Below are 25,492 nucleotides of genomic sequence, written 5' to 3'. Positions count from 1 at the left end.
AGGAAAATTCTTGCTTAAAAATATATGCTTTTTGGCTGCAGTTCTCCTCTCTTCCATTATCACCACCAAAACGCATATCTGATGATCTTCCGCATACTTGTTGCCTCGGAACGATGTATTACTATTTGATTGTGAGTATTATCCAATTAACAGTCTGCGATAACTGTTCACGCTGCATATACTGCATATATGTTTAGGGATGAATGCGCAACTCTCCAGTAATAAGGCCTCTGGAACTTACCTTATCTTAGATCTTAGTTCCTCCAGAGCCATCGGTGGCGCATAGGGCTTCGACAAAGCCTCTTGATTCGTCCCGTGTTGATGCTGCATTGATGACGTCTTCCCATTCAGGTAGTAGTGAGGTACCAGCCGTTCTTAGATCTCGGTCATATGTTCGTCTCAATGTATTTTTGGGGCGGCCTCGCTTTCTTCTACCGTCTGGCTTCCGTTTATAGGAATTACCAGGAAGGTGACTCTCTTTCATATGATGAGCGTGTCCCAAGTATTTCCACCGCCTTCTTTTCAGCGACTCATTGAATGGAGGCTGACATATTTTTCTGCGTATTTCTGCATTTGTTATGTTTTGTTGCCAGCTTGTATTCAATATTGTTCTGAGGCTCATATTCTCAAATGTGTAGATCATTTTTTTTCAAGCTTTGTTTTTATTTTCCAGTATTCACTTACGTAAAGGAGAATTGAGAGTACATTGATATTGAAGAGTCGAAGCTTCAGTCACATTGAATATTCATTACTTATCCAAATAGGCTCAATCTATTGAAGGCACCTGTAGCCTGTCCAATTCTACGTTTAATCTCGGTCGAAATATTTCCATCAAAGTGAATCCAGCTACCCTGATACTTGAACTCCTGGAATTGTTCTAGATCCTTGTTTTTGCAATGGAGAACAAGTGGCGAGCTTGTAATGTCCATACTCTTCGACTTGTCAATGTTTATGTTTAACCCCAACTTCTCTGCATTCTTAGTGATAGTGTCAAGTGGCTGCCGCAACCGTTCTTTATACTCTTCGAGAAGGACAACATCGTCCGATAAGTCCAGATCGAACAGTTGCTTGTTGCTTAATTTTACCCCATAGCCCGATGCGAATCTCAGGGCATAATCCATTATAATTATAAAGAGCATGCGGGATTGTACACACCCTTCACGAACACCAGACACGATCTTGAAAAATCTGGTTGTACCGTTTTCAGTCTTCACACAACATTCCAATTCTTCATAAAACGCTAGAATCATATCTACTATTCTCTCGGGAATTCCGTAGTATTTCAGTGATCTCCACAAGCGATCTCGGTCAACTGAGTCAAATGCCTTTTCAAAGTCAATGAACAGGAGGTAGAGTTTCTTGTTCCCTTCTTTTGATTCTTCGACAAGAATTATCATTAAAAATATTAGATTAGAATATGATCACCCAGTTCTGAAACCATGCTGCTCTTCTCGTAGAGTTGTGTCTAGTACTTTTCGCTTACGCTGAAAAAATTACGGAGGCTAATAGTTTGGATGATACAGGGAGAAGATTGATGCCTCTCCAGTTATGGCACTTCATCCAGTCTCCCTTTTTGAAGAGTTTGACAATAATGCCTATGCTCCAAGCTCTTGGGACCTTTCCTAAGGTCCATATTTTTGTGAAGAGAGAGAGAGCCAAATGGATATGCAGGTACTTGACAAGGCTTGTTCGGCTGCTTTATTTTCCTACCATCTCATTTGTCAATTGGTAAATAATCTTGGAGTCACCCTTCCTAGCGGCTTCTTCAGCTAAAGCTGCTTTTTTTTTCAAGGAACTGTCTCTTGTCCTTTCTTTCACTCTTTTCTATCTCTTTATCTTTTTCTTTGTAATGTGTTTTGTTGACAGCTTTGAACTCCTTGTAGTAGCTATGATCTTGGCCTGCATGAGTGCCTTTCGTTCATCAATCAGTTTCCATGTTACGTCAGAGATCCATCTTTCCTTTGGTTTCTTTCGGAAACCTAGCTCTTCTTCGGTAATCGTCATGTATACACATTTTATTTTCTCCCATTTCTCTTCGACGCTTTCTGAGTCTTTTGCCTCAATAGCTAAGGGATCGAATTTGTTCCATAACAATATACGGAAATCTCTGCAGACTTTATCGGTCCTGTAGCTTGTCCGTGTCATACAGTTTCTTTAGGTCTTGCTAAGTGTTCTTTTGGGCACGTAGTGTGATTTCTATGTGGGCGATCTTGAGGATGTGATCCAACTGGGCGTCTGCTCCTCTATACCCACGCACGTCCAACAGGCTTGTGTGCCCCCTTCTGGCGACCAAGAAATGGTTAATCTGCTTTCGGACGTCCAACAGGCTTGTGTGCCCCCTTCTGGCGACCAAGAAATGGTTAATCTGCTTTCGGTTTGAACCGTCTGGAGATGTCAATGTATATATTTCTATGTTCGAAGAGTAATCCATTAACGACAAGGTCATTACTTAGAGCGAAGTTTATTAGTTATGCACCATTTTCCTTAATTTGGCCAAGCCTATACGGTCCTAGGACTTCAGGACAGTACTTGCGATCGGCTCCTCCTTTGGCAATCAGATCACCAACAAAACACAGAGCATTATGTTTGGGGATGTCTTTGGTGACAGCCTGTAACGTTTCATAGAAGCTATCTTTGACATTATCATCCGCCTTATTGGTAGGAGCATAACATACAATGACAGAAAGCTTTATGTGTGTGTTTTAGCTAACCGTGCAAACAAGATCCTTTCGTTTATTGGAATCCATTTGAGCATTGTTCGGTATGCTGCAGGGGACACCATGGGTCCTACAACTGTCCGATGATGGTTGTCCTCTCCGCTGTACAACAGCACATATCCATCATCTAATGTTTCTTGGCCTACACCTTTCCAACGTATTTCGCTTCGGGTCAGGATGTCAATGTTATATTTCTTCATCTCTCTGAGAACTTGCTCGGTTTTTCATAACTGACTCATAGTTCTCACGTTCCAAAAGACGATTTTTGTTTTTGTTTTGCAGTCAATAATCGTGTCTGGGGGTCAATGCCGGTCTCAATGTCAGGGGAGAGATAATTTATCCGAAGCATTTATCGACGTTTCCGTTGCTGGAGCTTTTTTTACAAGGACAAGGAAGCAAACCTGTCACTCAAATCTCCTCCTTCATCCTGGCTTGGGACAGACTACATTATTCATGACAATGACAGCCAGAGTTAAACTGGGGGTATATAGATAGATCATTGATGGTTCTACAACCATTTGAAACTGCTAATCGTTATTCCTAACGGACAAAAAACTAATAGGCAAAATCTTAAGATTTTAATCTCGGAATTTTTCCTCAATAACTTTTTGGCGTAATTTGGGATACAATGCCTGCTTTGCTCAGAAAATAGTAGAAGTCGGCACTTTGCTATGGTACGATCTATTTTATTACTTAAATAGAATAGTTGCATCTTTAGCTTCCACAAATGAAACCCTTCATGATACTCTTCTACCACCAATTCTCTACTAACACACCTGACCGAAAGATGGAGGTGCAGTGAAGATGTAACAAGTAGAATAGCCAAGGCGCAGGGTGTTTTTCGCAGTTCAAAAATGTAAACTTAAGGGTAAGTGAGTACAGTGGTGTCAGTTGGGGGAGGAGGAGCCTGTTCACTTAGCCCTAAGAAACCCCTAGCCCTTTACTCGTCTTTATATTCAAAAAAATATTTATATTATCATTAAAAATAGCTTTTTGGTATTTTCTAAAAAAAAGCAAAAAACTAAATTCTCCCTCCCCCTGAATTAAAAAGAAATGTTTTCGGCAGCCTTCCCCCCCTCCCCCTAATTTTCGTGAATTGACTTGACTGAGTGTGTTAGAGATCTGTTTTAAGGTGGTATTCACTTCTGCTAACTGTTAACAGCGGTGCTTATTATAACTTTCAAAAAAAAGATGCTATTTCAAAAAGAATAAGCTATAGCAATGACTCACCACTCTTATCATCATAAATGATATATTTTTTCTGTTTTTCAGAGGAAGCTTCGCTGAGTGTTATAAGGGAACAAGATTTTGCCATTGTGTCGGAATCACAAACTCAAGGTAAACAATGTCTAGTGTCCCACAAAGCTCTATTATCACTTCCTTCTTATCTCTGAAATAGCAAGTAGCATAACAAAATCTCTAAAGGGCAACAAATGAAAGTTCATGACCTAAAGTTGTTTCATTTAAAAAAAAACAACAAGGTTTCCTAAGACACTCTCTTTGGTTTTCAATTGAAGTAGAAGATCCATCCTGATCATTTATATCCTACTAAAATTCCAAGTTCCTATAACTCAAATATAAGGCCCTTGACTTAAAATTTTTAGCCTTATGCGTATAGTTTACCCTTAGACTGAGAAGTGTATTGCTGTTTTCTATTTAAAATTGCCAACAGTCTGGCAGAAATGATGCCTACAATATATTATAGTTTTTAATATCCCTGAAAGTCGAGTCTGTCTTATGTAAATGTCATAACTGGCTTGGTCAAATATGCTTCCAAAATTTGTTTTTGCCATCCAGTGTCAAAATAATTTTTTGCTGTTTTTGTATGCTGGAATTATTTTTTTTTTTTTTTTTTTTTTTAGCAGATATACTTCTGACTGTGCAAATTCAAGTTATCTCTACTTCCTGGCAGTTTTTCTAAAAGACCCCTTAGATGCATATAGAATTATTCCGAGAAACAAGCAAATATATGAAATTCTGTGTATTTCTAATTCAAAGTAGAAAAGATAATAAAATATTTCCAAACCTTTTCTGGAATGTTTGTATTCCTAAATTTCATGAACAAGCACCTTATATTAACAGAAGTAAATATTTGTAGAGATAATACAAAGATAGATTGTCCTCACAAGCATTAGACCTGTGCTGTTTGATGGTCAAATGATATGAACGCATTCTGTGTTGAATATGCAAACTTAAACCGTTAGATCAAGTTAACGTAGCCTGAATCATAACTCTATAGTATTCTAAGATCTTTATAACTGTGTCTTATCTAATTGTTTGTATCGTTTTAGTTGAAGAGGCTCCACTATTAAACATAAACGAAGGAGATGCGTATCATGCCATCCAAACTTACGTGGCTGAGAGTGGAGATGCAATGCATCTTATAGAAGGAGAACGGGTATATGTACTTGGTAAGTTAGGCTATAATTATTTTCACTTATAACACAAAATATTCTTGCAGAAATCCCGGCTTTGTGTGGTGAATCTTTTTTTCCATGTTGGGGCATAAATCCTTTAATAAAAGAAGAATTTTAGATAAAATATTTTTTAGATAAAAGTATGGGCTTTATATCCTTATATATAGTAGCTGGGATGTCTGTTCGATTTGAGGGAATGATATACAAATGATTTTAAAAACAGTTACATAACTAATGTAAACAACTTCTATAATGTCTTTTTATTACGCAATTGTTCTGGTAATCTTTAAGTTTGGGCTATTTAAAATAAAATGACAACAATGCAAAATTGATTGACACAAAATTAAACGACCGTTGATCGTCAGTATTATTGGCAATAATTAAGCTTAACAGAGTAATATTCATTGTTTACAGCTCAATTTGAAAAGGTTAAATTTAAAAAACATCTAAAAAACACATACAGTATTTTTGTTCAATGTAGAAACTTTAATAGAAAACATGGTTAAATGGGTAGAAATTCTCCATTCTTATGGATTTGAACACGTAATAATTTCAACTTCTTCTCACCTGTTTACATTCGTGGTCTGTTTCATGATTCTCGTTAAATATTCAGGGTGAACTCTTCATAGTGAATTAGTACTAAAATCCAGTTAATCTCTTTCTATCTCTTATAGAATGGCACAATAGCGACTGGTGGTTCGTTCGTAAGCATTTGACAGAAGAAACTGGCTGGGTGCCATCCCAGTATCTCAAAGATGAAGTGTCCTACACTCATTATGTTAAACAAAAGTTAGAAGAAAAGATTGCCAAACTACCTGTTTTTGATAGTAAGTCAATTAGAATTTTATAAACTAACATTCTTGGCACGGGCGGAATCATCTAACTGAATTTAAATTCTTGGCCACAAAGGCTCATAACCTCCAAAATTTCGTAAATTGAAATAGTTTGAATGATAACTCGCTAAGACAGGGGCTGTCCCAACTTTTCCGATCCAGAATTTTTGCTACCACGTAGCAAATCGTCACTGACATAACACACTACAACTTAGATGTAATGTTTATGGTAGCTTTTCAATTAAACTTGACAAATTTGGGTTCAATTTCCAGCCTAGAATCAAAAATCTGTGTAAATTTTTCTAGCTATAAATTGAAAGCTTACAAGCTTGGAACTTTTTCTTCCAAATTTTTGGGTATCCATTAGCAGTTACTATGAAAGACGAAACCAATTGCTGGCTAATTTTCAAATTTAGAACAAATACAGTAAATTTTCTTAGAGATAGTACTGGGATAGGACTGTCTCACAATCGCTATAATTGTGTTGTTTGATGGTCAAGAGATATGAACGCCATCTACGTTGAAAAATGTAAACTTGTCAGCCATCGATAATATTCTTCTTTACAAATTCTAGTTTGCGGTTCGATTTGACGATGACCTTCATAAAGAAGCTAATAATAACGAGATCACGGCTCACGAAAATATGTAAGGAACAAAACTAAAAAGTGTCTTGACGACAAAGCCTACCCTAAATCTGTCTCTGAAACTTAGAAACTATCCAGGGAGATTCTGGGCTCGGTAGAAAACTATCGATTCCGGCCGGTTAATAGACGGTGAATCAAAATGGAATAGTTGTGGGCATCAAGTTATGGCTAATTGTAGAAAAAGCCAAGACAGATAGTCCAATTGAGTGAGAAACAAACCTAGCATTAATCTCCCCTCCCCCTTATTAGGATTGTATAAAAATGATGTAAGTTCATTTGTTAATCGATACATCTATCTGTTACCCGTCAATTAACCGGCCATTCCCTCCACTCTTTGCCTCTGGTAGGCTTCAGTAAACATTACTAAATATAAGAAAGAGGAACAAAATCTCCAATGGTTAGTATCTGAACAAAACCTGCAATAAAAACTGACGATAACCTGAAAATGATGGAATTAAGGCTCAAAGGTGTTTTGACTGAAAAACTTTGAAAAGCATTTTGACACGATAGAAAGAGCTTTCGAATCGAACGTAGTGACCTAAACCTATGTCTCCATCCAAATTCAGAACTTTAAAAATCGTTGAACTTTGATTCCAGGCTCATTAGAGAAGTGACAACTCGTTCAAAAGCTCTAATCGTTTCAAAGCTAAAACAGTTAGAAATTTTTTTCCAATTCCTTAAGAATGGCCCCTGAATCACAAATGCTGTTTAATTAGAATAAATAGCTCTTTTGAAAGTACTAAAAAAACTTTAGCGTAAAGAGCGAGGTATTAAATAGGGGGCGAACCCCCTCATATACGTAATAATTTCTGTTCTTATTAAGTTTCATGTTGCTCCTTACTTTCAGTTGAAAAAACTTGTTTTGTTTTTTTCATAAATTTATGATTCTTTTTTAAATAATGCTGGGAAAACCGGCGCCACTTGCATAGAAAATTCTCTTCCCCCATGAAAAATTCCTCCATGGAAAGATCCTCCCACAAAACCACCCGACCTCCCCCACCCACTCCTCACTAGAAAAAATTCCCCCTGGAAACGTCTTTAAACTTCTTAATAACCAATACTATATATAATCAATGGGCGAAGTTTATAACTTGCAGCCCTTCCCCCTGGGACTGTTGGGGATTAAGACGCCCTCAGAGACATGGTTATTATATTTTTTTTTTTACTATGCTGAACAAAATGGTTATTTCAAAATTTCGATCCGTTGAATTCGAGAAAAATGAGCATGGGAGGGGGTCTAGATGCCCTCCAGCATTTTGGTCACTTAAAAAGGGCACTACAGTTAAAATAAAATATAACATAAAAAATATAAAAAATATAAAAATAAAATATACGGATCCAATGTTTTATTATTTATTTATTTATTTTTATTTTTTCCCCAGAGATACTTCACATGGAAGGGGTCGTCACATAAACTTCGGAAGGGGCTCATTCGGTTGGATATTGAAAGTTGTAGTGCCCTTTTTAAGACTCAAAAGTGATCGGTCGGCAACTAGCCCCCCACGTCCTTTTTTCCCAAATGTATCTGATGAAAATTATCAAAACTTTGGTGTCGAAACAACCCCCCGTGCCTGGGGGCAGGGTTTGTAAGCTATGCCCTGGGGGCAGATATGAGTCTTATGGAAGAGATATTCGTATAAGCTTCAGAGAGGACTCGTTTGATTGGAAATTGAAAGTTATAGTCTAAGAGTCAAAAGAGATCGGAGGGCAAATAGCCTCTCCACGCCCTTTTTCTCAAATTCAAAACTTTTTTCTCCCATACGCCCTTTATTTTAAGAGCATCTCCCAGGGATGCTCCAATAAACTTTGGAGAGGGTTAATTTGATTGGAAATTAAAAGCTCTAGTTCACTTTTTAAGAGTCAAAAGAGACCAGAGGGAAAATAGCCCCCCTCCAGGCCTTTTTTTCTCAAACTCATCAGAAAAGAACTTTGAGATAGCTTTTTTTTTAAAAAAAGTTCAGAGACCAGATAACAAAAACTCTGGGGTCGAGACAACCTCCCAAGGCCAGGGGACAGGCGTTGTAAGTTATGCCCTGGGGGAATATATGGTTCTTATGAAAGGGATGCATGTATTAGCTTCAGAGAGGGCTCATTTGATTGCAAATTGAAAGTTCTAGTTCTGTTTTTGAGATGAAAAGTGGTTGGAAGACAACAAACCCCCCTACTGCACCCCTTTTTCTCCAAATGCATCCGATAAAATTCGACATAGCCATTCTGTTAAAAATAGTGCAAAGGTCAGATAAAAAAAATCTGAGGTGTCGACAAAGCCCCCCAGGGGTAGGCGTTGTAAGTTAAACCCGGGGGGCATATATGGTTCTTTTGAAAAAAATAATCGTATAAAACTTCAGAGAGGGCTCATTTGATTGAAAATTGAATGTTCTAGTTCACTTTTTAAGAGACAAAAAAGCTCCAAGGGCAACTAGTCCCTCCGTTGCCCTTTTTCTCCAAATCTCCATGCGATACAAATTTGACCATTTGTATAAAAAAATGGCCATTTGTATAAAAATAGTACAAAGGTCAGATAAGAAAAACTCCTGTGTTGATATAACCCCCAGGGCCCCGGGTCAGGCATCCTAAGTTATACCCTGGGGGCATATATGATTCTTACGAAAGGGATGCTTGTATAAACTTCATAGAGGGCTCATTTGACGGAAAATTGGAAGTTATAATTAACTTTTTGAGAATCTTAAGAGATCGAAAGGCAACTAGCCCCCCCCCCCCCATGCACTCTTTTTGCCAAACTCATCTGATACAAATTTTGAGATAGCTATTTTTTGAAATAGTTCAAAAATTCACTGATAAAAACTCTGGTGTCGACAAAACCCCAGGGTACGGGGAAGGCGTTGCAAGTTACATCCTGGTTGCGACTATGGTTCTTATGAAAGGGATGCTCGTATAAACTTCAGAGAGGGCTCATTTGGTTGAAAATTGAAAGTTCTAGTTCATTTTTTAAGAGTCAATGAGATCCAAGGGCAGCTAACCCTTGCGGCATATATGGCTCTTATGGAGAGGATGCTCATAGAAACTTCAGAGAGGGCTCATTTGATTGGAAAGTGAAAGTTCTTGTTCATTTTTTAAGAGTCAAAAGAGATCCAAGGGCAACTAGCCTCCCCCCCCTGCACCCTTTTTCCCCAAACCCATCCGACAAAAATTCTGAGATAGCCATTTTAGTCAAAATAGTTCAAAGGTGAGATAAGAAAAACTCCTGTGTCAACACAATTCCCCCAGGGCCCAGGGGCAGGCATTGTAAGTTATGAAAATAAAAATTATTTGTAAGTTCTTATAAAAGGGAAGCTCGTATAAACTCCGGAATGGGCTCATTTGATTGGAAATTAAAAGTTCTAACTCACTTTTTAAGAGTCAAAAGAGATCAGAGGACAAATAGCCCCCCTCCTCCACACCCTCAAACCCATCCGATAAGAACTTTGAGATAGGCTTTTTTTGAAAAATAGCTCAAAGACCATATAACGAAACTTCCGGGGTCGACACAATCCCTCAGGGCCAGTGGGAAGGCGTTATAAGTTATGCCCTGGGGGCATTTACGGTTGTTATTGAATGTTGTTCGTATAACTTCAGAGAGGGCTCATTTGATTGGAAATTGAAAGTTCTAGTTCAGTTATTAAAAGTCAAAAGAATCTGGAGGGTGAATAGCCCCCCACGCCTCATGTTCCCCAAATGGGTCCGATACAAATTTGGAAATAGCCAATTTGATAATGATAGCTCAAAAGTCAGATAAGAAAAACTCCTGTGTCGACACAACCCCTCAGGACCCGGGGGCAGGTGTTGTAAGTTATGCCATTGGGGCATAAATGGTTCTCATGAAGAGGATGCTCGTATAAACTTCAGAGAGGGCTCATTTGACTGGGAATTGAATGTTCTAGTTCAGTTTTTAAGAGTCGAAAGAGATCAGATGCCAACTAGCCCCCTCCCACGCCCTTTTCCCCCTAAACTCATCCGATAAAAATATTGAGATAGCTATTTTGTTAAAAATAGTTTAAAGATCATATAACGAAAGCTCCGGGGTCGAAACGACCCTCCATGGTCTGGGGTGTTGTAAATAATTATTGTTCTTATTGAATGGATGCTCGTATAAAAATTATAGAGGAATCATTTGATTGGAAATTGAAAGTTCTAGTTCAGTTTTTAAGAGTCAAAAGTGATCGAAGTGATTTTCTATGCTGTTTGAAGATCAAATAATAAAAAATCTGGAGTTAACACATCCCCCCAGAGCCCAGGGGCAAGTGTTGTAAGCTATCCCCCGAGGGCATATAAGGTTATATGTCGTATAAATTTCAGAAAGGCTCGTTCAGTTGGAAATTGAAAATTCTTGTTACCTTTTTAAGAGTCATCAAAAATGATCGTAGGGTATCTGCCCCCTCACACATTTTCCCCAAATACATCTGAAAAAACTTTGAGATAGCCATTTTGTTCAAAATAGTGCGAAATTCAAATTACTATAAATTACGGGTCTACCAATCCTCCATTGCACCCGGGACAAGAATTGTAACTTATGTAAGTTCTTAAGAATTGAAATTGATCAAAAAGTAACAAGCCCCCCACCCCTTGTGCCTTTTTTCTCAAAATGCATCTTACAATATAATATAATAAATTATATTGTAATATGATATATCTTATAATATAATTGTCTAAAATTCGAATTACTATAACTTAGGGTTTGAGAAATCTCCCCTAGCCGCTGGGGCAAGGATTGTAGCTTATGTAAGTTGCCTATTATTCGGATATAAGTTTCTGTGGAAGGGGTGGTCGTATTAACTTTAGAGGGACCTTATTAGATCGGAAATTGAAACTTCTAGCTCTTTTTTAAGAGTCAAAAGTGATCAATGGCCAATTAGCCCACGTCTCATTTACCCAAAGGGCATCTGGTCAAAATTTGGAGATAGCCATTTTGTTAAAAATAGTTCAAATGCCAAATAACTATGCTTCAGGGGTTGACCCCCTCCCTTCAGACCCTGGGGAAAGGGCTCTGAGTTATGGAAATCAATAATTGTTGCTTTGATACTTTGTTTACTTTAATACCTTGTTGACTTTGATTCTTTCTTTACTTTGATAGTTTTGTACTTTGATATTGTTACTTTGATACTAGTTTTGATACTTGGATGAGACTTTGATGCTGAAAAAAAATATAATTTTGAAATAAGGAGTTTTAAAAACTTGAAACTATTGCAATCAAAAAACGAACAAAAATTAATAAAAAAAAACTTTCGAAAGTTTTTCCCCAATTTCTTTCCGAAAGACCTGGGGTTATGTATCTCTAACGAATGATGTCTTCACTACAAACAAGAGTAAGGCTACTGCCCGTTACCCAAACGCTAAAAGTATTATTCTCTTCCTTAAATTAAATAAAAAAAAACAATTTTTTTTCAACTGAAAGTAGCATTAGAATTTAAAACGAAAAGAAATCATTACGGATATAAGGGGGTTCTTCCCTAGTCAATAACTCGCTTTTTCAGCAAAAGTTCGAATTTTGTTCCAATTCTTTAAGAATGCACCCTGAATCACAAAGATTGTTGAATTAGAGTAGATAGCTCTTTTGAAAGTACAAAAAAAAACTTTAGTGTAAAGAGCGAGGTATTGACTAGGGGGCGAACCCCATCATATACGTAGTAATTTCTTTTCGTTTTAAGTTTTAGTGTTGTTCCTTACTTTCAATTGAAAAAAACTTGTTTTTTGTTTAATTTTTGATCATTTTTTAAATAATACCCGGAAATTCGGTGCCTCTTCATAGAAATTTCCCCTCCCCCACGAGAACATTCTCTGTGAAAGGTCCTACCACGGAATCCTCTCCCCCGACCTCCTACCAGAAAAATCCCTCCTGCAAAAGTCTGTATACCTCCAAATAACCAATACTATATGTAAACAGTGGTCAAATTTTATAACTTGCTGCCCTTCCCCTGGGGACTGTGGGGGATTAACTCATCCTTAAAGACATAGTTATTAGATTATCGGCTACGCTAAACAAAGTGCTATATCAAAATTTTGATCTGGTGACTTTGGGAAAAAATGATCGTGAGAAGGGGCCTAGTTGCCCTCCAACTTTTCGGTCGCTTAAAAAGGGCACCAAAACCTTTAATTTTTCGTCCAAATGCGCCCTCTCGTGATATTCCAGGACCTTTTGGAGCGATAAGATCACCCCTGGAAAAACAAACAAACAAAAACAAACAAATAAACACGCATCCATGATCTTTCTTCTGGCAAAAAATAAAAATAAGTTTTTGTAACTGAAAATAAGGAGCGATATTAAAACTTAAAAGGAACTGAAATTATTCCATATATGAAAGGGGCTGTCCCCTTATCAACGCCCTGCTCTTTACGCTAAAGTTTTTATTGTTTTAAAAAGTAGAGTTGTGAAAAAGAGTCAAACACTATTTTTCTTTTTTGTTACATGTCACCACGAACTGTTTGAAAAGTATAAAGCCTACTACGTCATTGGTGCTTCATTGAAAAAAAAATTAAATTACAAATATTTTCTTTTCCAATTATTGCAGCATTGAAAATGAAAATAAAATTTCAGTGAAATAAAATCTTGAACTGATGATCTTTCAACAATTAATATCATTATATATCAAATATTCAGTTTAATTTTATTTGTACTTTTCAAGACTGTTCGAGACACTTATAGTTTTGAGTAGTGCCAGTGACGCGGGCTTTTACAGTGAAAGAAGGAGGCAAAACCCTAAATCTTCTTAGTAGAGTGTTTTGTTCGTTTCAAGCTGGATTTGCATATTCAATTTAAGTTTTACTTGTTTTAAGATTTAATTACTCATTCATATTTGTAACTATTGCTTATTTATTAGCATCAAATGTTATTTAATTTCTGTTCGTTTTGGGTTTCATTTGTGACTCAATAGCAAAATATTTTTGTTCGTTTTAAGCTGGATTTGCATATTCAACTTAAGCTTTACTCGCTTTGAGATTTATTTATTCATTTATTATAGTACCTATTGTATGTTTTTTCTATTATTGTTTATTTAATTTCTGTTCGTTTTTGGTGTCATTGATTCTTTAATAGTAATTTCTGTTTGTTTTGAATTTGAGTTATTGTAGGTTTCTATTTCGTCTGATCCTAAGCTTCATATGGCCTTCACTTTTCTTTAGAAAACTTCTTTTTCAGAAATTCTTTTAAAAATTAATCATGAAAATGACTATGTCAATAAAAAATGAACATAAATTAATTTTAAAAAACTTTTTCCAAAGAACAAGTTTTTCAAAGAAAAGTAAAGAGCTTCATTAAGCCAAAAAGGGGCAGAAATGAAATCAAGTAATCATACAAGCGTAAAACTAGCACAAGTCACTATCAATAAATAAATGAAACTAAAAAGAACTGAAATTAGAATAAATAGCCAAGTGAAACTCGAAACGAGCAAAAATTAACATTAGAAGGGTTGATAACTTCCAAGCCTTCTCAAGACCAGAACATAATTTGCGCTTCACGGAAAACAAAATACGTTCAAATGTTTTAACTTTCTTATTTAAATAAATACAAAAAAATTAAGACTTTAAGGAATAAATATCAGTATATGTATATTAAACTGACAGTCCACGGACATTTGTTTTTTGTTATTTTTTTAGTAAAGCCTAAATTATGTTCCGGTCTTGAGATGGCATGGGGGTTGTCAGCCCTAGCAATGTTAATTTCAGTTCGTTTTGAGTTTCAATTATTTGTTGATAGTGATTTTCGGTAGTTTTACGCTTGGAAGATTATCTGACTTTATTTCCGCCAATTTCGGCTTAATGAAGCTCTTTACTTTTCTTTGAAAAACTTAGATTGTGAAAAACTTTTTTAAATTAATGCAAATATAAGGTAGTGTCATTTAGCCAGAAGGGGGGCTGATGCACCCATGACCCTCCATCTATGGGTGCCAGTGATTGAATCATATTTTTTCAGCAAGTAATATAACAATTGAATGTAAAAAAAAGAAAAAAAAAACAACTATTCTAATCACGAGTCTAAATCATGGTTAACATTTTGTTTTCTGCTTATTAACATGCTATGTGCTGCTATTACCTTGACAGCTATTTCCAGTATTAAGACAGTTCTGTGATTGTTGGTCTCTTGCCTGATTATGAACTTCAGCAGTGTGTTTGATGAAGTATCTCCCCAATGATTCATGTTAGCATAACACGAGTTTTGGTTGTGTATTTTTTTTTTTGAAGGATTATTCGGTTTTAGATCTCCTAAGGTATATGTTCAGTCTGAAACAAGTGATATGTGACAATCCTGCAGCTGAAACTTACATCAAAAAGACAAGACGCTCATATCATTGGGTTTATTAGTCTCAGATTTATCCATTCATGGAGCCAGAATATTAGGATACTATACAAACTTTTTATTGAAGAAGGATCTAAATTTGCATAAAATTATGAAAATTGTACTAATTTCAGTAATTTTCACTGTATTTTCCATCTTAAAAAACAGTACACACTGAATTTAAAAATGTAGTTCGGTAGATGGATAGAACTTGATCTCAGCTATGAAATGATAGCAAACTCTAGTAGAGCAGAAAAAAAGCACAAAATTAGACAGGGAACATAAACATTAAGGAGTCAAAAAGAAGTCAGCAAAAAAAATAAATGGAAATGTAAAAATGCTGAATTGTAATACTAGCAACTCTCTTTTACTTACAGAACCAGTCGGTAAACCGATCGCTCCTACATTTGTTCAGCGGATTCAATCTGTTAAAGAATCGGACGGAAAATGTGTGACTTTTGAAGCCAAAGTTGAAGGCAGTCCTCGACCGCAGATTACATGGTTCAGACAAACTGCTGTTATTAAACCGTCACAGGAGTTCCAGGTACAATTCTTCTAATTACATCCTTGATCATTAAAAAAAGTAAAAGAGCAAAGTTTGAACTTAAAATAGAAAAAAATTATATGTTAGCAGATTATGCAAGATTTATTTCAAAACTAACTCAATTAAGTTACACGTGATAGTACCCTATGTTTGCAGAATTCTTGAAACTAGCGCTTTGCTGAAGACAGAGCTTACTTGAGTTTTACGGAGAATTATAATTGTATACTAAAAGTTGTCAGTATCATGACAGGTAAAAGAATATTGAGAGCTTTATGTATTCGTCTTTTATTTTCAGCAGGCTACTTATGTACCTTTTTGCTCCTAAGGGAACATACTGTTTTTTGTTGGTTTTCAGTAAAGTGCTAGTTTTGAAATACTATAATTGTAGGAAACTGTAACGAGTCAGTTTATTTGTGCTAGTTTTAGAAATATAAATTGCATAATCTACAAAGAAATAATTTTGTTCGCTCTAATCTTCAACTTTACTCTTAACTTCCATAAGAAAAACTTTGTTTTGTTTTAATTGATTTTGTTTATTTTTTATGATATAGGCCATAAATTTCACAAAAAAGTATTTCTCCAACCTAGGTGATGATACCAATGAAGTCAACTTAAGTTTTTTAAAATAAGGTATTAAACGTAGATTTGGTAAATGTTTACTTTTGTTCCAAGTGCTCTAAAGTGCGTATTACCGTATATAGTAAGACTCTGACAATCACATATTGTTTCCTTGTCATTATTAGAGAAGCGCATCCATTTCTGGTTGACCCTCCTCCTCCAGGGGGCAGACTAAAAATGCATAAAGTGGGCTTGCTTACAGGTAACATTACCTATAGAGCGAATCGTATAGGTCCATGAGCCCCGCGGGCAGTGGGGAGAGGTCTGTATTCTATATTTATTCAACAAAGAGTGATAAAACTAAAAAAAACACCCAAACGAGGTTTATTAAATAAATATAGATTACAGACCTCGCCCCGCTACCCGCGGGGCTCATAGACTAATACGCTTCGCTCAATAGGTAATATTACCTGTAAGCAAGCCCACTTTACACATTTTTAGTTTGCCCCATGGAGGAGGAGAGTCAGCCAGAAATGGGTGCGCTTCTAGAATTAGCATTTCTAAGTGCTCTAAACTAGAAACAAAAGTAAACATTGGAACGAAAGTAAACATTTACCATAGATTTTACTTCTACCTCCCTTAAACTTTTTTTTTCTGACCGATCTTATCAGGTTATTTTTTGATGTGTTTCTATGATCAAGAGTTCCGAATTCAGTTATTAAATATTTGATATTTTGATATTCAGCTGTTAAATTTAGCTCAGAATTAAGCGATGTTGCAGTAGCCTGCAAGTTCTGCAAGGCAGCGGATGATTTGTGGAACCTATTGAGAGGGATGGGAGGGTTGGATTGTCAACCTCAGGCTTAGGGGGTTTCAACCATGGAAATTGTAATGGCACACTTTTCATGCTTCTCAGAAATGGCAATAGAAAGTGCCATTTTTGGTGCTACATGACACTTTATGATATCTTTATCAATTCAAATTTATATAAATCATGTATGTATAAAAAATATCTTTCAAAGGAGCCATTAAACAACTTTTTATGATGTTTCAGGTCTCCACTAGGCGCAAACAAAAAAGAAAGAAAAAAAGTTTGTAGTTTTCAGTGTTCTCGATGGAAAAAGTGACTTCCATTTTGTTCAAGGTGGAGGACTGTAACTATTCTATGTATAATTTTGACCAGGGTCACTCTAATGATGCACTTTTTGATCGGACGCCATTTTTGATAGGGTTCAGGCTCTTTTTTGAAATTACTATAAATTTAGTCAGCTGCTACTATTAAAATAACTGGGAATACAGGTTATTATTCCTGAATCAGCTTTCACTAGATTTTTTTTCGAAATACTTTTTTAAATAACCAGCTTAAATGGGCCGTTGTTCGTTCTTATGTAGATTAGAGTTATCGCTGTAACTTTGAAAAGGTAGTTTAAATTCTTCAACTCACATCGCAATTATGGTAGCTGGCTGTTAGAATTTTGTTGAAGCTGAGCAGTCATCTTAAAGGTTATGACTCATCAGCGTATACTAAAAAAATAAAGAAATAAAAAATATTAATGAAATACATTTCCTTAAAAGAAAAAAACGGTCGGCAACATATCTTTTCGAAACGAATATTGGAAAATACTTTCAATGATGGAATTAGAGTTTCTTTGAAATTTTTTTCAAAGATTTGGATTTAGAACAATCTTAAAAATATTTTAGTATAATTCATGGTAAAATTTAGTATATACGAATTTAGTAACTAGTGTAAATTGCCTTTCGAAATAATTCAATTTACTCTTATTTTTGGTAATTGATATTGGGATATCTATGGCAACATTACGGGGGTTAAATGCAGTCATTTTAATATCGAAAACAGCATTTTTACACCTACCACAACTTCATATGGACAACTTTGTGGAAAACTTTCATAAAACTAATCATCTTATGAAACAACTAAGTTGTACCATATTGTTCTAATAAAATTTAATAGCTTGTTCCGCTTTTATATTTAAAAAAATGAGATTCCATGATAGAAATATAACTAGGCACCATTAAGGAGTTAATAGCATTTCATCTTAGTATTGATTATTTATTTGTTAAAATAATAAAAAATATTATTTTCTACATTAAAAATATACTTCATATTTAAGCATCATCAGAAATAATAAACTTTTGTTTTAAACCTTTCATTAAAGTTAAAATACAGGAAAGTACTTTTTATTAACTTGGAAAGGTTTTTCGCTTGAATTAAACCTTCAGGAATTTATATGTTTCCAATATTAAAGAAACAAAACAAAACAAAAGAAATGGAAAACAAAATAATTTTTTTCGGTCACTCTCTCTGTGTAGATTTTTGACATTTTCTTGCCCGCTTTTGGAACAATCTCTATCATGGATTTGATGTCAACCTTAATCTACAGCTTTCAGTAATGTCCAAGAAAATGTTTCGTAAGCTGCAGACACTACACCTTCTCTACTTGTAAGATTTATGAATCTTGTAAGATTTATGAATCTTTTCAAGACAGATATATCTATTTTGACTTTGAAAAAAAGAAAAACAAGATTGGCTTAGATTGTGCTTAAGAAATTACGATATATTAATATGAAAACTTGAGTGCTTTAACATGTGTCTAATAGGAAATGAGACTTCGAACCAATATGCAGCGATACCACGTAGAACCAGAAAGTTCAGAACTAGCTTAATTTGAATTTATTGGAATTGAAAGGCCCAAATATACATAGATCTAGCTGAAGATTTTCTGAAAGCAGACAAAGTCATTTTGTGAATAAATAATTTCTTATAGAAAAGTTAGAGATGTGCTAGTATGCAGAACTTCAGATAACGTAATGTGAGCAAACATAAACAAGTGTTTGAAAATTTTCAATCGTACACTTTCATGAAAAGTGTTTCTTCTGTCTGAGGTCTATTGAAAAGCAAAAGTAAAAAAAGGTATGAAAAGGAAGTGATTATTAGGTGAAACTAGATGGGAGTTTGGAAAGGTCTTAACTTTTCAAGTATGAATGAAGTTAAGATGAAGCTTCAAAAGGCCCTAATTTCGGTTTTATACCCATTTTCTAAGCTATTTCCTGCAACAAAGCAGTTCTACAAGCTAATGTATAACTGCTACTCCACGCTTTTACCTTCTTTGCTTTAGTTATCATATTCTGCCTTAGTTTGAAAAGAAAACAGAAATACAAAAGTATTATAATGGAAAATACTGCAAAAATCATCTTCTTCTGCCTCTACACCCGCAAGTATGCTATATACAGTTTATAAGAGACAAGTCAGATTTGCAAAGAAATTTGCTAGTTTAATTTGCTATTTCTTTCTAAGAAACCTGTCTTCAGGTTTAATTTTATATAATATTGCATGGTTGAAATTTAATCTGTGTATTTATTTGAGTGACTCCTTTGTTGCACAGTTAACTTTATATCACTCTTACTATAGATGCTTTACGATGAAGATAACTTGGCAACCTTGACGATCAAAGAACTATTCCCTGAAGATGCTGGAATGATCACATGTGTTGCCAAGAATTCAGCTGGATTTGCTTCTTGTTCGGCTGAGCTTGTTGTTGAGCCGCCTTTGTCTGATCATGGATCCGATACTACTGTCATGTCTCGCAGGTCATTATCCAGGTATTTTAGGCCTATCGTAGGCTTAATAATATAGGCATGGTCGAATACTAGAATGATTTAAAAATGCCTCTTCTTTCACTTTCTAAGATACTTGACCGACATACGTCCTTCACATATTACTTGTGTCTATTATGGACGATATTTTGAGAGTACCCATGGAAATTCACTCGAGAGAAGATATGACCCTATATCCCCCTAAAATAATAATCTGCAGAAATACGTGTTTTCAGATAGACTTTTCAAAAATGTTTCTTTACCACAAGGCAAGTTATTTCCCCCTTTCCAATAAAACTTAAAGAAGCATTGTAATGTTGTATGTGAAAGGCTCCAGAAATACTTAAAACTAATGATAAAACGCTTTGCGTTGGCTTTAATATCGTTTAATCGAAGGTTTTAAAAAGCTTTGTTAGAAGGGCTATTTTTCTGTATTTCCAATCATAATACATATGTTTATTCAGAACCTATCATTTAGGTATGACTGTTATTGGCAAAGAATCGACTGTATTCCTGACAAATAAATAGAAATTTTTAGGTTGAAATGACCCAGTGTTGTAAATATTTCGATGACTAAAAAATTTGAATAAGTATTTAGAGAGTAGTTTGGTTTTATCTCGTATACGTAGAGTGAAAACTGTTTCTTCTGTCAGTTCGCTTCAGAACTTTCAACCTTACTATAGTATAAGGTCATCATACAGAAGATTAATTTTAACTATAGGTAACTTTTTTTTATTTCATTGTCTTCTTCAGACTTGAAAAAAACAAAATTCTTTTAATTGCGAGATATATTAAAATACAAAGACTGGGGCAATAGAAAGAAAATATTAGGGTTTAGCAAGGACTTTGCTTCTATAAATTTAGTCTTGATATTTTGATGGGTTTTCTCCAAAAGAGACTTAAAAGTTTGCTATTGAAACGGATGTAACAGCTTTGAAAAGCATCTGAATGGGCATACAGTCAGCCGCAGTAAAAAGAGAACAGATTAAAAATAGAACCACCATGTTACTGAGAAAATGAAACAAGCAGAAAGTAAAACTCAAAAAGTATGAGTAACTTATATGAGGGGGAAATGTCGCTAGTTTCAACAAAAAAAAACATATACATCAGCACCATCTAATGTTTGGTGACACTTGGTCTTTTCTAGATTAATAATAAGAATAATTAAATCAATTAGTGCATTTGGTAAAATTAGGGTAGCATTAAACATCTGATCTCAGTTCCTGACAGAAAAATGATTACAGAGCTAGAAAAAAATACCGGTAAGTGTTTAGTTTCGTTCCAGTTTTAGAGCACTTAGAAATACTGATCCTAGAAGCGCATCCATCTCTGGTTGACCCTCCTCCTCCATGGGGCAAACTAAAAATGCGAGGTCTGTATTCTATATTTATTTAATAAACCTCGTTTGGTTTTTTTTTTTTTAGTTTTATCACTCTTACGCACTTTACGCATTTTTAGTCTCGTTGGAGGGGAATTTTAGAAACCTAAAAAATGAATGCACTTCTCTAACAATGACAAAGAAACAATATGCGATAATCAGATCTTGCTATATGCAGTAATACGCACTTTAGAGCACTTAGAACGAAACTAAACATTTACCCAAATGCCAAGTGTCGCTACACGCTTCAAGCTATATGACGTTGATAGTTTTTGTTTTGTTTTTTTGTCGACACTATGGTTAGTTCTCACTCTTAAAAGTTACCAATAATCTTTGGTTCACCTGTAAATAATAGTTAATGGTAAGTAAAGAGCAACCCTTGCCAACTGAAATCAAAACTTAAAAAAGCGAATCTTGGTATTCCAAACAATATACATGCATATATATCAAAAGAGTCGTTTTTAATGCTGATTTTAAATGTAACAAACTCATTAATTTTATTTGTACCCATTAAAAATGGTTATCTTAAGAAAAATTTTCCGATTTTTATAAAAGGGGGACGGAACCTCCAAAAAGCGCAACATTATTCAAAATTGTGCCACCAATACCAACAAATTTGAGAACGCTAGAGTGGAAGTTTTAGGCTTCTATGTGCAAAAGTATGAGAAACCACATATTTATTTTGGGTGATCGTATCAAAAAACTGGTTCTAGCATAAAAAAACAGGATCTGCCATCTTATGCTGCGTAACAATGATTTCTGGGCAAATGGGACCAAAATACTATTGGTTAATCAAAGGGGCGATTGTTTTAGACCATTTAAGATTCAAAGTTCACTTAATAACAAAAAAACTATTGCAATTTTGGCTAACGCTGTCACTAATTTACGCTAATTTTTACAAAATATCAAACACTAAACACGATTTATCACACTAGCAAAAAAAAGGGACTAAAGAATTATTGAAACGGTTTGTCCTGTAGCAAACTGGCCCAAGCTTGTTCTCGTGGCGTGTGTTTTGTCTACTGCGGAGGGAGGGGATATTCTTCTTTGATAGGCAACAAGATTTCATTGTGTAAACAAAGTTGTGAAACAATACAATAGTAAAACAAAATTAATCTAAAAACAACGTCAAAGTCTTACAAAAAAGAATCCATGGTTTTCTGTAAAATTGGGTCTTCGGTATCTAGGCTGGTGGTCTTTGAAATTTTGAATAGGGGGAAGGGGAGAAAAGCTGTCCTACATGCTGCTTGGAAACTGTATCAATTAAAATCTTTTTCTGCTATAACAAGCATGTTGATTGGGTTCAAATGGACACGGCCTCTGGGAAAGTTTTCCTGCTTTTTTTCCAGGATATTACAAACATGAATACTATATATAAAAAAAGTAATTTGTATTTTTCATGTCTTCAAATTTTTGGGTCTTGGGAGAAGAAAATAGAGCTAGTAGATCAGTGAAGATTTTTTCCTAGTTTCTTTCATCTACGTTATGTTTTGCTATGATATATTCTACAACTTGTCTTTGACCTATGATTTTCTAACATAACAGTTTTAGAGACTAATGATGCCACCACTATCCTTTCTTTATGAATGTACTATCTTGTTGTTTAATATACTTAATTGATTTTCCTGAGTATCAAAATTAGAAATCGTCACACCATTATGACGTATTGCATACCATATAATGGATATTACGTACCATTATATATTTAAAGGTAGATACCATTGAAATTATTGGGTACCCCAATTACCAAGCTGCTGCCCTGACTTTCGATAAAAAAAAGACCCGCTCCAGGTACTTAAGAGCCGAGTTCAGTTCAAATGGGTTAATTAAATATAAAACTAAGTTACTCTTGTTAAATATACTTTGAATTCTCTAGATCTTTAATTTTCCATGGTTTGATATAGTTAGTCTGATGGCTCATAAAATTGGGTATGTATAATATTATATGTTATAAAATATGACTATACACGGATATGATATAAAATCGAGTATATATAGTTTGTGTTTAAAAATGGTGTAACTTATATGCAACAACGTAGTGTAGCTAGTACTATACCGTCTTTTGAAATAAAGTGGGCTATATTTCCCCAACTATATATTTATCAACTATAGAAATAAGCTTCATTTCCCTTCTCTTTCTTAACAGTGGCGTTAATTCACGTTCCAGTGCTATTCTTCAAAATCCAGGGATAGATAAACTTGTGTTTTCTTTAAATGTTTCCAAACAACAGCTATAAGAAGGCATTTTTTAATGAAAATACCTTCTCAAAGAAGAATTTTTCGAAATTTTCGGGGGAAGGGAATCTAGAAAGGAACATTCTCCTCCCTCCACCCCATATTAACGCCACTGCTTCTTGAATGTATCGTTTTGTGTGAGTCTTATTAGGTATTAAAGTCTAACACGTCCAGAGAAATAAAAAGATTCTGTTAGTCGTAGAACTAAAAATGTTTTTCTGTTGTCATATTATTATGTCTAATAAGACCTATACTATTGGCTATATTCAGTCCAATTTCAAATTTAACTAAAATCACTTAGAAAAATTCCTGGAAGTTCAAACATATCAAGTTGAATTGCTAATTCTGAGCACTACAAACAATAGGATATTGCCAATTTATAAACCCCAATATGACATTTAATATTCCCCCCCCCCCCCAAAACAAGGACTAAATTCGGGTTTTAAATAACCGGAGACATGGTATAGGGAATTCAGTTCTTTAACAACAAGTTTAAGGAGTATTCTATCTCAGAATCAATAATAATTTTTGGTGAGACTTTTTTCCCCATTGTCAGTTAAAAAGAAAAATAAGTTTTTTTCAAAACACTATCCGAATCTTTTCTGACTCGTTCTACATCTTTTTGTTGTAATAAAAAGGACTAGGTACAGCGCTGTTTTGGTGGAAATGGCCTTAACACCCGTTTAATGTCGTTTTGATGGAAATTGAAAAAAAAAATCAAGAAAAAGAAAACTGATTACATCAAAATTAATACAAAGTTGTGTAAATTGAAGCAACAATTTGCTGTGGTGCACATTAGAGGAGTAAACTGTGAGATTATCTGTGCACACAAAAGTAAAAAATATTGCCATTTAGCTTTTTACCCGCTAAACTTTATACACGTGAACAAAAAAATAAATTAAAAAAAAACTTCTACACGGAGTATGGAATTCTTATTCATTAAAATAGAATGTTGGCTTTTTTATGTTTTTTTGGGATGTATATATGTTTGTAAAGTTTTTACGGTACCAATCCAAAACACCAGGTTTTACTGTCCTTGGTAATATAAGCATCTTTAAATTCTTCTTATATATTATAAATTTGTAGAAAAAGAGAAGTACTAATGGTAGTGATCAAAACAAATTAAAAAGGAGCAAAGGAGGAAAAGCCTCCTAAAAAGGAGGCTTTGAATACTGTCTTGCATCTTACCACGTGATCATCGACTTCAGTTTTATGACTGAAACTAGCAAGGGGATTCTTAAAACGGTAGCCCGTGTCCCCCCCCCCTTGAAAATACCCTCTCCCCTATCGAAAAACACCTCACCCTGTGGAAAATACCCCACGGAAAACATTCATCCCCCGCGGACTCCCCCCTCGTGGCCATTAAGCCAAAAATGAGTAGAAATAAATTCAAATAATTTCCAAAGCGTAAAACTACCACAAATCACCATTTATAAATAGATTAAACCCAAAAACAAAAAGAAATTACAATAAATAACCGAATGAAACCGAAAATGAGCAAAAATTTACACGAACAGGGCTGACCACCCCCACGCCTTCTCATGACCAGAACATAATTTGCACTTTACTTAAAACAAGATACATTTTACAGATACGTTTTACACCTGGAAGATAAGAAAAACTAACTCGTAGAATTTGACCATTTCGTCCTCAAAAACTTTAACAATAAGAATTTGTTGGTTCCCCATGCCAACTATACTTTCAAAGGAAAGCTAAACCTTCTTTAACTTTTTGGTGCCATATATTTTTAGCTTAATTTGGATGATTTTTCGCCTACATTTTTTTTTATTTTCCTTTTAATTTGGTGCCCACTACTTTCAAAAATTGCAGATATTCATATGGAAAATTTTTTCAACAAAAATGGATTTGCGCTGATTTTTTCAAGAAACTTATTGTGTGTAAATTCCTTTTTTTTTTACTTTCATTAGCGCTTCTCGACGAAGCAAAAAAAAAGACACACAACTGAAACAAAATTATCAAATTTGGTAAACCCTGTTTCAGCCGGGGAGGGGGGAAGTAATTTCTTCGGGCGTATTTTCCGTTGGGTATTTTCTGCGAGGGTATTTTCCAGGGGGAACGCTTACAACCACTTGAAACACCTCAATGTATTTCAAAGACTACAACTTGAATGAATAAGACTGCAATCATTACGAATGACTGATAATACGAATTGAGGGATTTGTAAATTACCAAGACTAAGAATTAATAGAACTGTGGATCAAAGCACATTTCTTGCGAAAAAAGGTGTTATTTTAAGATATACCATATATATATATATATAT

The 25,492-nt window shown here is 34.9% G+C and overlaps 1 protein-coding gene across 10 annotated transcripts in view; it reads left to right on the top strand.

Moving 5' to 3' along the window:
• The window catches only part of LOC136033704 (titin-like), a 369,666-nt gene that overhangs the window by 271,109 nt on the left and 73,065 nt on the right, over window positions 1–25,492 (top strand). For 8 of the 10 annotated variants that reach the window (XM_065714570.1, XM_065714567.1, XM_065714566.1 and 5 more), the window contains 5 exons: window positions 3,990–4,055; window positions 5,009–5,128; window positions 5,809–5,961; window positions 15,258–15,424; window positions 19,413–19,603. In XM_065714570.1, coding sequence (XP_065570642.1) covers window positions 3,990–4,055; window positions 5,009–5,128; window positions 5,809–5,961; window positions 15,258–15,424; window positions 19,413–19,603 — 697 coding nt within the window. The remainder of the gene's footprint in view (window positions 1–3,989; window positions 4,056–5,008; window positions 5,129–5,808; window positions 5,962–15,257; window positions 15,425–19,412; window positions 19,604–25,492) is intronic. The other 2 variants (XM_065714571.1, XM_065714563.1) reach the window with 1 other exon arrangement.

Source organism: Artemia franciscana, chromosome 12, assembly GCF_032884065.1.
Source record: "Artemia franciscana chromosome 12, ASM3288406v1, whole genome shotgun sequence".
In the NCBI taxonomy this organism is placed as follows: Eukaryota; Metazoa; Arthropoda; class Branchiopoda; order Anostraca; family Artemiidae; genus Artemia; species Artemia franciscana.
Note: the sequence above shows the minus strand (reverse complement) of the source record. Positions and strands in the feature narration are given on the sequence as shown.